This window comes from Dicentrarchus labrax, unplaced genomic scaffold (assembly GCF_905237075.1).
Source record: "Dicentrarchus labrax unplaced genomic scaffold, dlabrax2021, whole genome shotgun sequence".
Lineage (NCBI taxonomy): Eukaryota > Metazoa > Chordata > Actinopteri > Moronidae > Dicentrarchus > Dicentrarchus labrax.
In genome coordinates, this window is record NW_026136718.1 from 17,719,397 (window position 1) to 17,734,288 (window position 14,892).

At 43.3% G+C, this 14,892-nt stretch overlaps 1 protein-coding gene across 1 annotated transcript; it reads left to right on the forward strand.

Annotated features, from left to right (window-relative positions):
• The first annotated feature begins 798 nt into the window (after positions 1–798).
• cdc34a (cell division cycle 34 homolog (S. cerevisiae) a) lies at positions 799–14,795 on the forward strand. The gene is made up of 5 exons (XM_051376838.1): positions 799–1,288; positions 9,651–9,737; positions 9,888–9,985; positions 11,430–11,564; positions 11,713–14,795. The coding sequence occupies exons 1-5, from the start codon at positions 1,106–1,108 to the stop codon at positions 11,933–11,935; spliced, it is 726 nt and encodes a 241-aa protein (XP_051232798.1). The 5' UTR covers positions 799–1,105; the 3' UTR covers positions 11,936–14,795.
• Positions 14,796–14,892: the final 97 nt, after the last annotated feature.

Here is a 14,892-nt window from a genome sequence, read left to right on the forward strand (position 1 = left end):
TGAGGAGACAACAGATGGATAACAGATTAATGTGTGTGGGATGCTCTTATATTTTTATTTTTTACACAAACTCAGAGATGTTTGATCTTCACAGCGAGATGTAGTGCTAGAACTTCAATTCCCAGAAAGCTTTGCACCACAAGTAATCGAGAGCTCTGTACTGACTGACAGCGAGCAGCTGAGTTGAGTAAAGTTAAACTGACAAAGCCCCAGGTTATGGTTTTTGCATTTTATGTAGAACTAGTTTGTCTGAACGCAAAGGTCGTCCAGTCGACCTCCTTTTTCTTGTGGGGAAAGCGGTACACCCGTCTGAAAGAGAGGACTGGCTAGCTTTCGTTAGCATCACTGTCAAGTTAACTAACCTGGAGACGTTTCCGTGTTAACTTTCAAAATAAAATCCCCCTCTCAAAGTGTTATTCTTCAAAGGTTACGTGAAATGTCCGTTAAGCTTTGTAAAATACGAAAGAGCAGACGTTAAGAGCAGCTTTATCGTATATTTTGACAATTAAATGTATGTTTTGCTACGGGATGGCGTTCAGATCTTACGCTAAAAACCACTAAAGCCAACGGAAACAAAATTGACCAAAAAAGAAAAACGTACCTCAATAATATACGTTACTATTTTTATTTTTATTTGAAAAGCAAAAATATAAACAAATACACGTATAAATAGCGAGCTGTTGGATATGCAACCAAAAAAAAAAAAAACGTTAAGTTAAATAAAGCAAAAATAAAAAAATAAATAGGGCACTATTTCGAAAGCTGTAACCGGAAGTGGAGCAGATAAAGTGCTTGTCTTGACTAACAGTAGGTTCAGATGGTCGTTAATACCTGGGGCTCCCCGGGATTGTTCACAACAACAGAGGAAGCAGCACCAGCTCTGACCAAATAAAGCCCCGTCGCGATTTTTTTTTTTTAGATCCTGTTTTGGAACCATTACTAACGGAAACTAACGTTAACGCGTTCCTGTGCGAGCAGGGCTCCGTTCTTCCACTGATAGCCATTGTTTGTACCGAGCTACGTTAGCTTTGTCCTTTCCTCGCAGTCACAGCTGTGGTGGGTTGGTTGCTGATATATATTTATATATCAAAAATCGTTGTGGAATATGGCTCAGCATGGACATCATGTAGCCAGTTCCCAAAAAGCACTAATGCTGGAGATGAAAAGTCTCCAAGATGAGCCAGTCGAGGGGTTCAAAATAACTTTGGTGGACGAGTCGGACATGTACAACTGGGAAGTAGCGATATTCGGACCCCCAAACACACACTACGAGGGTGGTTATTTTAAGGTGAGTAGCTAATGTTAGCTAGCAGTCGATCTATTGTTCTTTAGCTGGTAGATTTAACCCACATTTATGTAATTTATTCTTAGAGGACAGCACAGCGGTTAACCTTAGCCACCGAGTGAGCGGCAGGTAACAGTTAATAACGTTAACTTGTGTTAACGTTAATTAAATTGGCAGTTGTTCCCCAGTTCAACGTTACTGGGATATATAACGTTATATATATTTATAAATATAAATAAATATATATATATATAAAGCTTATTTTGTTCAACTTTAGCTCCATTCATTCAGGGGTTTATTAAATGTTTCTGTTACCAGCTCCTCGACAGCAAAACTTTTCTTTTCTCCATGTGGCTGAAACAGAGATTAATTGAGGTCCTTTATGGTGGCAGTCAGCACACGATCACGTTTGACAGTTTTACTTTAGTGTTGAAACAAAAGGTTGTTAGTATGACCGCCTCAAGCTTTAACAGTACTGTGATTAGTCAAACTCATTATCCAACTGATTCAATCATTTCCTTTTGCTCTCCGTCTTTTTTTTTTTTTTTTTTTTTGGTTTATCATTATAAATCATCAGCCCTGGGTTGCTAACCTTGCTTTTGAAAATGTAGACAGCCACAATCTTAGCTTGTATCACGTAATTTGTTTTTCCAGCATACTTCCTCCCATGAGAGTGAAGATGTGTTGGTTTCACATCTGTGTTGTTCCTGTTTTTTTTTTAAGTATATCTGTCATTGACAAAGAGGGTCGACTGAGCCTCCACTGTGTTATTAACTACTGAATTATCTTGGTGTAGACAAACCTTCTCTTGCACTTATTGTTTAATTGTAAGTTGTTGTTTTTTAGAGGAACAGGAATGTCAGCCCTACCTTTATTTTCATGGCTGTGACCCTTGACTTGTTAATTACTGGTTGTTGGTACTTTTGGCCTAAAGGTTGGAGCTACAGTACTGGATTTTAGACTCACTTCAAGCTACACACATTACATTGTAAACGGGGCACACAGTTAACACCTTTTACCAGCCAAATGTTGGTAAGATATACAAGTGGTTTGCTTTACTCAGCAGCCAAAAAACAATGGCAATCTATTGAGTGGAAATGAGTAGAATTTGACTACAATGAGGTACATTTCGCACAATGATTGTAAATCTAGAATAGCATTGCCATAGCAGAGAGAGCCCCACTGTTGTCTTATAACTAAATGTGTGTGTGAAAATAAACTTCACATATTGCAAAACACCGGAGGGATTGTTGCGCACCCAGTTTACTTTAGTGTCTGGTAAATAAAACCCTGTTAGTGCTGCTTCAGACTTGCCCTAGATAGTTATTTTATTGGACATCAAACAAAAAATAATTAGCTTTTATTGAGGTGGTATAATAGTCCTGTCTGTCTGAGGAAAAAAAATAATATAGGTCAGGCCCCTGAAAGAACATTTGTCTTAGAGTGGCAAACAAAAACAACTTACAAATTGTACACGGTCTCTCTACAAGGGCTTTTTGTCATGGGCTCATAATAGTCCCACATTAGCCATAGTTGTTCCCATATCACAACTAAACCATAAAGTATTAATGGAGGCTCCCACCATGTTCAGATATTGCAACCGCTCTCTGTTTGTTAACTACCACTTCAACCGTACAGCGTTTTGTGATTCCAGTTCTTGAGAAGCTTGTTCATTTTGGCCTCTGTACTTTTCTCCGAACACAAGCAAGAGGGGCCCCGGCCAGGCCACCGTAGACGGCGTTCAGAGTATCTGTGTGGGTGCTGTGTACAGGATTCCTTTGTCGGGCCAGGAATGCACAGCCTGGCTGTGAAATCCACCGCATGGTTGTGAGTCATTGTTCTGTGCTGGGTTTCCATCCAACCCGTTTGCCATATTCTGACAAAAAAAACAAAAAAAATCCCACCCTGTTCTGTTCTGACCAGGTTACCCAAACAGCCAAGCAGTTATGACATGCTGCAGCTGCCTGTTCATCCGAAACAGGGCAGATAATGACGTCACATGAAACCTGGCTGAGTCAGGTATTTGTTTCACATGGGTGTTCCTCCCAGAGAGTCACACGATGACAAATACATTATAACTGCAGGCACACTGGACCGAGACTTATTATAATGTCATTCAGACTACATTAGAGATCTGTCCTGGATCCACAATACATAAGTAAACACTGTCTCTTATCATAACAAATTCACCATTGACCCGTAGGACTAACAATAGGCCCTGATGCTGACATTCATTCATTGGTTTGATCGGTTCGGAGACATTTTCATGCTTACAGTCCTTTGTGCTGTATGCCTTCCGCTTTGTCATGTGAAGTATCCCTCCAGGGTCTGAGTGTCTGATGATTACTGGCAGAGGGCCAGTCAGTCCTATAGCCAGCGGTGGTCCTGGGACGTGTATGAAGCAGAGTAACTGGGTTGCCTACCCTCAGAGTACAGACTTACAGGGATGTTTGGACAGTGACTTACTGTGTGTGTCTGTACAGTGACTGAGGTTTAAACTGTCTACTTTATTAAGTCAGATACAATTTAATCTGAGACTTAAGTATTTAAAAATGTCTATTTATTTCAATTGTGCGACTGCACAATTGAAATAAATAGACTGCCAAGTTTATGATTCACTCCAACTGTATGTTGATCGTGTCCATATAATCATGACCAAAACATACAATTTGTGCTAGTCATTTTCTGTCTGGGTGTATTTTCTAGTAGATGTGGCCCATGGCTGTTGATTTTCTCCGCTCTTTATCCTTTCTCTTTAACATCTCTGTCATCTCTCCTTTGAGTTTCTTGACCCTGAGCAACTCTTACAAAAATCAGGAAGTGACCCTTCAGTGTTTTTGTGACATCATTTGATTGAATCCCAGTATTCAGCAAAATTATGCAAAGCACAGTCCCTATGCTACCACGATTGTTTATTTAGATGTTTGGGTCTCCTCAAAAAATTCTTATTTGCTGAGGAGCTACTTGTTTTTGTTTCCAATCTCAGAATCTGTGAGTTTTATCTGATATTTGCAATATATCTGCAGTGAAATATCAAAATTAAAAATCTAGGGACTCACTTTTCCTCTTTTTCTGCTTATACCGACCTAATCCATGACTGTTATTTTGATCCAATGAACTCCCTCTTCAACAAGCCGAAAGTAATTACTGTACTTTCAAGGGGGCCCCTAACAGGCTTAGCCAATAGGCTTTTACCTTACATGGCATCAAGTACAGTATATATGAAGCTCTCATTTAGTTTAGCTCTTTATTGTGTCAAGTATTAGTTTAATATCTATACATGGTAAAAAAAAAAAAAGCAATTCTATTTTAAATTAGGTTATTCAGCCTTCAGTTCAACTCTGTTTCTTAGATCTCAATATTTCTTTAAATTTGTTTTCATAAATGTTACCATCTGTATGGTGGAGTAACATAAAACACAAAACCCACCACATTATCTTGCTTCGTGCTGGCCATGTCGATCGGCTTATTGGGTTAATAAAACAAGGACGGCCACGAAGACTTAAAACCGCTCCATGAACTCCACTTGAGAACTATGACATTGCTTTTTTTTCCGTGGCATCAGCGACTGTCAGTTCACATTTGGCCGATATGACCTCTTCCTGCTCCGTTGCGTGTCACAGCAAAAAAAGGTACTCTAGATCCACAACTATGAGGTCATCTGGTTGTGTTTCACAGCAACGCTAGTCACGGTGATGTATAACAGAAACTATGCTGTGTTCGTAGTGACAGAGCTGCACAGCTGGGGACGAGGATCTGGGCTCTGTGGGAGAAAAAAGAATAGCTGGGTGACTGTGTTTGAAGTGCTGCTGTGTCAGCACCTGGCAGCTGTAATTGTCATCTCTGTATTGCATGTAATTATGATATGAACAGGGTCTTCGCAACACAAAAATATACTGTGAACATCTTTTCATATAGTAAAGTGGTTTTATTGAGTGACTTCCTAAACACTGCCAGACAACTTCTTCATAGCAAACATGAAAAAGATGGGTGTTGCCCTTTGGTTTTGGCCCAGGCCTGTCTGTCAACTGTGTGTCTGAAGCTAAAAGAGACAGACACCCAGTTCTGTCGAGCAGTTGCCTCTGTGTTTGTGCCTTCCTTCCTCCTCGGGGTGCACGCTGCATAGTTTGTACCGGCTCCATTTTAGCCTTGCAGTAGCAGCGGAGGGGAGGGTACAGGCAAGAGGACTCAATCCGGCTGCAGAGGGCTCGGCTGGGCCGAGACCGGCTGAGCTGCCGGAGTCATGTTTCCACCCCTCTGGCTGTGTCAAAGAGAAACGATAGCAGGGGAGAGGGGGAGAAAAAAAAAAGAGGGAATACAGAAACAGCCAGATCAAGAGCAGGCAGAGCCCTTCCTTGCAGTGGTGCCCCTTTGAAAGGAGAGCCTGCTGTTAATGGAGGTGAGTGTGAGGCCCCAGTAGACAGTTATAACCGTCCCCTGAAGCCCTGGCCATGTGTTCTTTTTCCTCTTCCTGTGTCGGCCACCAGTGCGGTAATCATTCCTCTAAAACTTTGTGCTGTACTCGGCTGTTTGATTGAAATTTTGTGTCAGGCTTGTAACATAACTTCAGCTTTTGATCCTTTTCCTTCTCTTCAACACCTCCCCCCCCACCCCCGAGTTCAGTTAATGAGGCAGGGGCCTGTTGGGTATGAACATGATAATCTCTGGGACGTGTGTGTGTGTGTGTGTGTGTGTGTGTGTGTGTGTGTGTGTGTGTGTGTGTGTGTGTGTGTGTGTGTGTGTGTGTGTGTGTGTGTGTGTGTGTGTGTGTGTGTGTGTGTGTGTGTGTGTGTGTGTGTGATTTGCTCTACTCAAGGACCCCTTTCCTTGTCATTCAGTGTGAGTGTGGGGTGGGTGTAGGATGTGGGTGAGGATAAAGTCTGTAGAGAAGTGAAAGAGGTGTACAGGGAGAACAGAATGATTTGTTCTGTTCAGGGTCTTTGCATTGACCTGGTTTACTTTGCCTTGCTGTCATTTTCCAGGGGGCGGGCGTGTTCACTCTCATTCCTGCTCTCTCTTCAAGGCAGTCTTTTTAGCTCACAACCCAAGAAAAATGTTCATAGAAAGAAGATATTGACCTTGCGCTCTGTATTCGTGGTAACAAGCCCTTCGCGGGTCCTTTTTTTTGCTTCCGTAGCAGGAAATTGGCGGCACTATATGTCCACCACTCAAATGAGCTGTTCAGACTGGTTCACCTTTTGACCGCGGATGCTGTTAATTCTGCGTTCAATCAAATTATGAGGCATGACATGCAAGTCAGCGGTGGCTGTGGTGGCCAGTGATCTTGTTTGAGCTGCTGTGTTTTGAAGCTAAAACTCCTTCCCAGTAGTGGAGGCAGAGTGAGAGTTATCTGTCCTTTTTTTTTTTTTTTTATACATGTGAATGATCCCAGGAGTCTTAAAAGAGAAAGCTGATATTGGCCTTCTAAGATGCCGCCGCCTGGTTCTCTTTCTTCTCTCTCCTCCTTGTGTTTCTCCTCTTCAGTCTGCTCGCTGCTGGGGAGATAGAAGACGAGCTGCTCGCTGCTGCAGAGAAAATTAACTAACCGAGCAGCCTGTCTGTGTTCAGGCCCGGCTCCGTCACACTTCTCTACCCCCTCCATCCATCCATCCACCCCTCCCTCCTCTCCCTCCATCCCTCTCTCCACCTGGGTGGGCAGGTCAAGAGTTTCAGTCTTTCCCTCTGCTGCCAGGGTGACCTGCCATCCTGAAGTCAGTGGGATTTTAACACCACATACTGGTGGCTATTTGGGCTCCATACTGGTGTTTTTTTTTAAGTCTCAACTACAGCTTGTTAACCCACTCACTGCCTGGGTGGACCTTCAGGGCAAATTGCCCTGCATCTGATTCTAGTGGTTTTAAATCTATAATATAGTAAATCTATAGTTGCTGCTGCTAAAACCACAACCAATATGAATTTTTTTTCCCCTTCTTCTCTTGCCTCCTGGCTTTTACAATTTTAATTTTGATAGTCTCATGGAGCTCTAAATGGTATGTGTGCATTTGCTTGTGTTTGCATACAGTTGGTGGCATTGTGTTACAAGAAATACGGTTTTAAAAGCCTCCCGGTAAGCTGCATTGTGAAATCATGCTCTTACCTTCTTACAGGGATCAATGCTCACGCTTATCCTTAATGCATATCCCCACCTTCCTGCTTTACTTGTGGCTTGCATTCAGACTCACAGGATTGTGATGAATGAAGCTATTTTATTAGTGTTGATGCATAGGTCTCCCAGCAACGGGCTACAAAGTGAGATATTGGATGATTATTTTATTCAAATATGTATGGGTATAAAGCTTGTGTATCACCACAAAGTTGGGTTGCTCTGGTTTGTTAGCTATCTTATGTGTGTTTTCATTTTTCTTCTTTCCACAATATTCTAAAAAGTAGAATGATTAAACTGGATGGACAGACAGTTATTTTCCTCAAGGAACTAGATTTTTGGTTGTGTTTGCCAGTGAAGTAAAGATGTCGTGGGCTCTCAGAACTCTGAAGACCTTTTCATACATACTGTTTTGTTGGAAAATCAAACCTGGAAGATAAACTTTGCCCGCTGTAAGTGTTCTCATGGCTTTACGTTCAGCTGAATGGCCTCTAGTTCTCTTTTACACCACTTCCACCCCCTTTTGAATTGGACTAAATGTTACTCTGAAAGTAATACTGAATGGCCGCTGATAAGAGCTAGAGTGGTTTATTTAAAGCATCCTCACTGGCAGACGCTGTAGCTGTTTTTTCCAGATGAAATGTCTTATTGGGGTCAACAGAAAAGATTTTCTTTGCCTAGTTCTCAGCCAGTGGACAGATATGATCTTGATGCTTACATTGTTTTGGAAGACAAACCAAGCTCTCACTGTTGTTGCCCCCATCTTCCTCCTCCTCCCTCTCTCCCTCCCCCTGGCTGACTGCTATGTGTTGCACTGTTGCCAGCCTGTAATGTGTACAATGTTGGCCTGAACCCTGCACTCTGAAGGACCGCCAGCTTTCTGGCAGGGTCAGTCAGACCCTGGGATTTTGTTTTTTTCCTACAAGCGTCATTCTCTCAGGACTGTGTCAGTGTTTCCTCTCCAGTCTGTTTTTTTTTATGGCGAGAGCGAGTTTATTATACAACACGGCAGGTAAAACACATGTTGCACATGTGATGTAGTTCAGGACATATCTCATTTAGTGTTCTGGTCTGAGTGTTGATATGTTTGTGCTGCATACCGCCTGGTTTAAATGCTACATTGCGGGCAAAGTGGGATTTGACCTTAATGGTGAGCAGTAGTATTATACTGAGCACAGCCCCCTTCATTCTAAGTGAAATCCCCCATTCCTCCTCCCACTACCACTCCACCATCTCCCTGCTCCCTTGCAGCCGATCCCCCTGCCTCCCGCTCATCGGTTCACTGTGGTGAGGACCAGCTGACCATGCCGAATGAGAGAGAGAGAGACTGTGTGTGTGTCTGTGTGTGTGTCTGTGTGTGTGTGTGTCTGTGTGTGTGTCTGTGTGTGTGTGTGTCTGTGTGTGATGGGGGGGGGAAGATCAGCAGAAGGTTTCATGCTGTGAGTGACGTGCATGTGTGTAATCGGTGTAGTCGGTGTCCCCCTCCTGTCTCTCCCATGGCACGCCTTATGGAACGAGAGGAGGGGTCCTCTATACATAGTAGGATTTATACAGTGTGTGTGGGTGTGGTTTCAGTGTGTGGACATATAATAGCCAAACGCGGGTGTGAGTAGTGGATTGTCTTGGGTTGCAGTGGCAGCTGGAGAGGACAAACCCCCACAATGTCTTTATGCCACCAACTCCCCTCACCCACCGGTGTTACTCTAAGCTCCACACACTCGGCAGCTGAATCCACTGCAAGCTTCCCCACCCCCCAACCCCTCCCTCCACATCATATTACATTACACTGTCATTCGCTCCCCACGCTCATCCACCTCCGTAGGGTTTGCCATGACTCTACAGCTACTATTTATAGGTTTTCTTTCAATCAATGTTGAAGCTAATTAGCGTGATTGTGGAGATTTTCATCCAGCAACTTCAGCGCTTGTTGACACCAGTGCTGCAAACATTCACCATTCAGAGTATGTGTGTGTGTGTGTGTGTGTCGCTGCATTGTACAGACTCAAATTCTTGATTCAGTTATTCCTGGTGTGTATGTGTGGGGTAGATTTTCTATAAGCAAACTACACTACAGTTACATGCAGCAACCTAACTATGGCTAAAGCAATCACCCTTTACTTTTAGACCTAATCGATGGAGAGGATTCTCCCAAACAGTAAAAGTTTGAAGGGAAGTAGTCACAACTTGTCTGTTGGCAAGGGAGAAGTGTCAATAAGCTGCCTGCCTCTCGCATTACTAATCTGTGTCTTCTCTTGCCCTCAGGCTCGGATCAAGTTCCCAGTCGACTACCCGTACTCTCCACCTGCTTTCCGCTTCCTCACCAAAATGTGGCACCCCAACATTTATGAGGTAACTCGACCCGTTCCAAACATACAGTAGCTCCTATAAGTTGGGTATATATGAGTAAGATAGTGATTTAACTATAATTTAACTGTAACTAATTGGTAATCAATAAAATATAGTTTGAACATCTTTTGTGTGACACTCTTGTGTCCCTAGAACGGAGACGTATGCATCTCTATCCTGCACCCACCAGTGGACGACCCACAGAGCGGGGAGTTGCCCTCAGAGAGGTGGAACCCCACACAGAACGTCAGGTACCCGACATAATGTTCTCAGTTCCATCCAAGGTTATTGTTCTAAGGAACTCCAAAAGTATAAGCAGGGTTACTGTTTTCTGCTTTTTAGATTTGATTATTTTAATCAGCCGTCAAACAAGCTGAAATGAAATGTTTCAGATGCATTTGTGGTTGAGTCTGTGCAGGTATCACTCTTCATCAGTGCTCATTTCCAGCTTTCTACTGTCCACATTCCCCCCCTCCATTAATACAGGCTAAAGGCTAAACATAACATGCAAGTGTTTATGCAGCTTATACCCCATTTCTTACAAATGGCTGGAAATTTGCCATTTGCCAAACCTTACCATAAATTTCTAGATTGATTTCCTTCCTACTTAGATCGATTGATTTGTTTCTGCCATCTCATTATCTTTGCTGCGGTACGACAGTCAACATGCAAAGACTGTAAGCTCTCTGTTTCCTTCCTTTCTGGTTGGACAGAGTTATCACTGTGTATTCATATATCTGAAAGTGTCAGCGGTTATAAATGTGTAGAGTGACTTGATTGACTACAGACATCAACAGTGAAATCAAAGCTTTTAAAGAGAAACAAACCTCCAGATCATTGCTTTTTAAAAATCACTGATGTGATGGTTATAATTGACAAACCTGACAAACACGCTAAAGGTCAAATCCCAAGTTTTTACCCCATTTGTTTATCCGTCTCCGTTTATAAAGTATCTAGGAGCAGCAACGCTAATATTGTCTCTCCTGTTCACGCGCAGCTGTTTGAGTTCTGCTCTCAACTACCAACCAACTTACTGCTGCATAAATGAAGTAAACATCCAAACATTATGTATAATTCATACCCCCTTTTTTCATACAATTACATGACACAGATTTATCTATTCAATCCTGCTGCTTTCCCATTCTCCTTCTCTGCTTAACTTTTTCTTTTATGCATTGTGTGTACAGCCACAAACTCTCACAGCTGCTTATAACCGTGCCCACAGTAATTGGCTCCTTTGAGCTGATGATCACAACAACACAAACAGTCACACATTCTGTCTCAAGGAAAGAGGAGATCACAAGTGTGAATGTTTTTATTCAGTCTAACTAGTTGATTGACCTCCAGTCAAAATATAAGTATAATATAAGTATAAATAACACCATTGTCTATTAGTATCTCGTGTAGCTGAGAGGTAAAATCAACAGATGACAGCGGAGACAAATGGATGTTCTTGGGTTGAGCAGGCTGGCTGTCTGATGCTAACCTTCATCTTTTACCCTCCCCCTCTTTCTCTCTTTGTGTCCTCCTTTCTTTCTTTTCTTTGTTCTGCACTCTCAATGTCTCTTGTCTCGTCTTACCTCCATCTTCCCTTCCCCACCCCGCGTTCCTGTTTCCCTGTCCTTCTCCTGTATTGCTTTCCTGTATTTTAATCTCCCTCCACTCCCGTTGACGTCTCTCTTCTCTCTCTCTCAGGACCATCCTGCTCAGCGTGATCTCTCTGCTGAATGAGCCCAACACCTTCTCCCCGGCCAACGTGGACGCATCCGTCATGTACCGCAAGTGGAGGGACAGCAAGGGCAAGGACAGAGAATACATCGAGATCATCAGGTACACACAGAGCACAGAGCACACAGAGCACTTTTCACACTTCCAGTGGGAGTTTGTCAGTGTAGCTGGTACACCGAGTACCAGCACTGACGCTCTGCATGGCCTCATCCTACTTTCCTCTTATCTTCAACTCTTTCCCACCCCACAGGAAGCAGGTGCTGGCTACCAAAGCTGACGCAGAGCGGGACGGCGTCAAGGTTCCCGTCACCTTGGACGAGTACTGCGTCCGCACCCAAGTCCCACCCACAGATGACGGCTCCAACCTCTTATACGATGACTACTACGACGACGAGGAACTGGAGGACGACGACGAGGACGACAACGAGGACTGTTGCTATGACGACGATGACTCGGGCACCGAGGACTCCTGACCTCGTCTCCCCCGTGATGTCACCTGCCCCTGACCAGACCCTGCCCTCACCAGCCCCCCCCGCCGCCCCTCACACTTCCCTCTCTCGTCATGGACTGAACTTTAATTCCTTAATTCTTCCCGAATCCCGCCAACCCCTCATCATCCTCACTTAGCACAGGCCTCCCTGTTCACCTTCTGTCACATGTGCAGTCACAGTATGCACACTAAAACCTGATGCATCGAAGAAGAGAAAGCTACAGAGTTGTTGTTTTTGTTTATTTCTTACATGTTTCTTTTTATTTTTTACTTTGTTGTCTGAGTAGAGGTTGCACACATGATGCGCACACACACAGCAGCACAACTTACAGTAATAGTACCGAGAACCGGTTTAAATTTTCTTAAAAGCGTTTTAGCTCCAAGACCTACTTCTTGGTTAAGGGATGGTCATGCCTTTTTCTCAATCATCAGCAGGGTGGAATGTAACGTCACAGGTCAGATCCGAGTAAAACAAGCGCAGAGCTTTAGCAAAGGAAGTTCATTCAGGAAAATAGGCATATGTGTGTTTTTGAAAAAGCTGAGTCACTTCCGTCTCTGAGCCATGTTTGTGTGTGTGTTTGTGTGTGTGTTTGTGTGTGTGTGTGTGTGTGTGTGTGTGAGACCTCTGGGTTAGCAGGCAGTTAGAAGCCCTGCCACGCTTCACCTTTGACCTTTTTTGAGCCCCAGGGCTTGTGCTGCTCCAAACAGGGAAGTTATCCATTTCAAAAAAGCCGCTCACACTCCCTCGTGCCTTCCCTCACTCCCCTGGTATCACAGATCTGAAACGACCTGTGGGACAGACCGTAGATACACAGCGGGTCAAAGCAAACTCCTCTACCAGCCAGACAAAAACAAAGGTGGCTGAGGGGAGATATTCAGGCCCACAAGGTCCCAGGTGGGGGGGAGTTACCGTGCAAATAGCGCCCCTTCCTGATGGAACAAGTTTCAACCTATTTATAGCAGCACCTGTCAGATTTGTCCGGGGTGTTAGTGAGAAAGGTAAGATCCAACAGCTGAACTAAAGAATGGAATGTAGATCAGAATCCCACAGACGTCCTCTACAGACTGCCACGCAGCCTTCATCACACAAGCACGTGCTACTAGTGACCTGGATGCATTAAGAAACAGCCAGCCGAGCCTGCTGCTGCTCATGAAATCCAATGTACTGTATATAAAAAAAAACGACAAAAAAACCAACCTATGCAGTCAATGCTTGAAACCTACTTAATATGCAGTGCTTTAGACGTGGCAGTAAGGCTGAACCTTTTCAACAGTCTTGACCCGAACTTGAGTTTGACAAGCCAGATATGTACCTGTGAGGGATTTGGACTGACTGTGTCCTCGGTCAGAGATGGACAATGTGTAGTTGTATCCGTCTTTATCTTTGTTGATGGTTGGTTTGTTCTAACTCAAAGAGTAGTCTCTAGAGCAGAAGAAACAAGGAGTGAGAGTGTGCACTGGCCTCCACCAGAGCTTGCCCCCTTGTGGTGGCTGTGTGTTACAGGCAGTTTTTTTTTTTTTTCCCCCCTCTTCTGAAATGCTCGACTGGGCCGCAGCCATCTTGACTCACCTGAATCAATGAACCCTGTTACCTCGGAGGAGCTGAGGCAGCAGTGTGAGCGATTCAGAAGAATGAAAGTGGCCTGATGAACACGCAGACTGACGGGGGGGTTGGTCCTCAGTCTGCACTGTCAACAGGCCCTGTGGTTCCTCCTCACTGCCAGGAGTGCTCCGTTGCACAATCAAGACACATTACCAACATCCAGCAGTATTTCAGATGATTTTCAACGCTGCTGTAACCATGTTTCCGTTAATATCCGCCGATCGGTTTATAAGATGTGCTGAGAAGTGTGGAGAAAAAGTGCAGAATTAGGGAAGGCATGGGGAGATAGGGTTGACCTTTGAGCATGAACAGGAGAATGTGGTTCTTCACTAGCATGCTGTTATGATGTGTTTGTGGTTTTAGATCTGCTATAAGGGGTCGGGATTGTGTCCAGGGACAAAGGTCCTCTACTCAATTTTATCTAAAACTGTTGCATTGTGAATGGGCTGAGGGTTGTCTGTTTTTTTTTTTTTTTTGAGGGGGAGGGCTTCTTTTACTGTTTTGATGTAATCTTTTATTTCCAAATTGTGGTGTGAGCTGCAATGTTTTCTATCTTATACGTATAAGTGCTACGATTATCGACCTGATTGTTAAAAACCCAGGATTGTTCATGCAAGAATGAATACATTTACCAACTTATTGTACACAAAATATCAAACGGCAGAAAAGTTCTGCAGAACCAAATTGACACAGCACTCCACACAGTAATTATTCTAGCCTTCAATCAAGCCCCGAATGCTCAGAAATGAGCCATCAATAATTGATAATTGCCCGATGTCCATTACACAGCCTATTAATGATCCTCTCCCCTCTGTTTGGATGTTTTAGGGTGAATGGGATTTCATTTTTGTCAAACTACTGTTGTTTTTTTATCGTCTTCTCCTCCCCACTTGTCCCCCAGTTCTCTGAGCTCTGATTGGTGGCAGCATCACTGAGGGGAAAAAAACCCAGCAATTAATTACAGAAAAACTACAAGAACCTCAGGAAAATAAATAAAAGAAAACGACTACCAACCAACAAACAAACATCCTTTTCCAACAGAGTGAACCTGACCCTGGGGAGTCTCACTTTTTGGCTTCAAAGGACTGTTTACAATCTCTACCTTGATATGCACATGTGGATATTTGACGATCACTTGATGTTTTTTTTTTTTTTTTTTTTCTTGTTTATATTTTCTTTTTTTTCTTATGGTTTGTAAATCTATTTAAAATCTGAAATAAAGATCTTTATTAGATATTGATTTGGTTTTTTTTATTGGAATTTGGGATAAATGGTTTGATCATTTTAATGATCTCATTGGTTTCTCTCTCTTCTGTGTTCTCTTATAGACACTGAAA

Coding starts and splice junctions, on each gene's coding strand:
- cdc34a (XM_051376838.1), top strand. CDS start 1,106: ATGGCTCAGCATGGACATCATGTAGCCAGTTCCCAAAAAGCACTAATG. Junction 1,289..9,650: donor ACGAGGGTGGTTATTTTAAG/GTGAGTAGCTAA, acceptor TCTTGCCCTCAG/GCTCGGATCAAGTTCCCAGT. Junction 11,565..11,712: donor GAATACATCGAGATCATCAG/GTACACACAGAG, acceptor CCCACCCCACAG/GAAGCAGGTGCTGGCTACCA.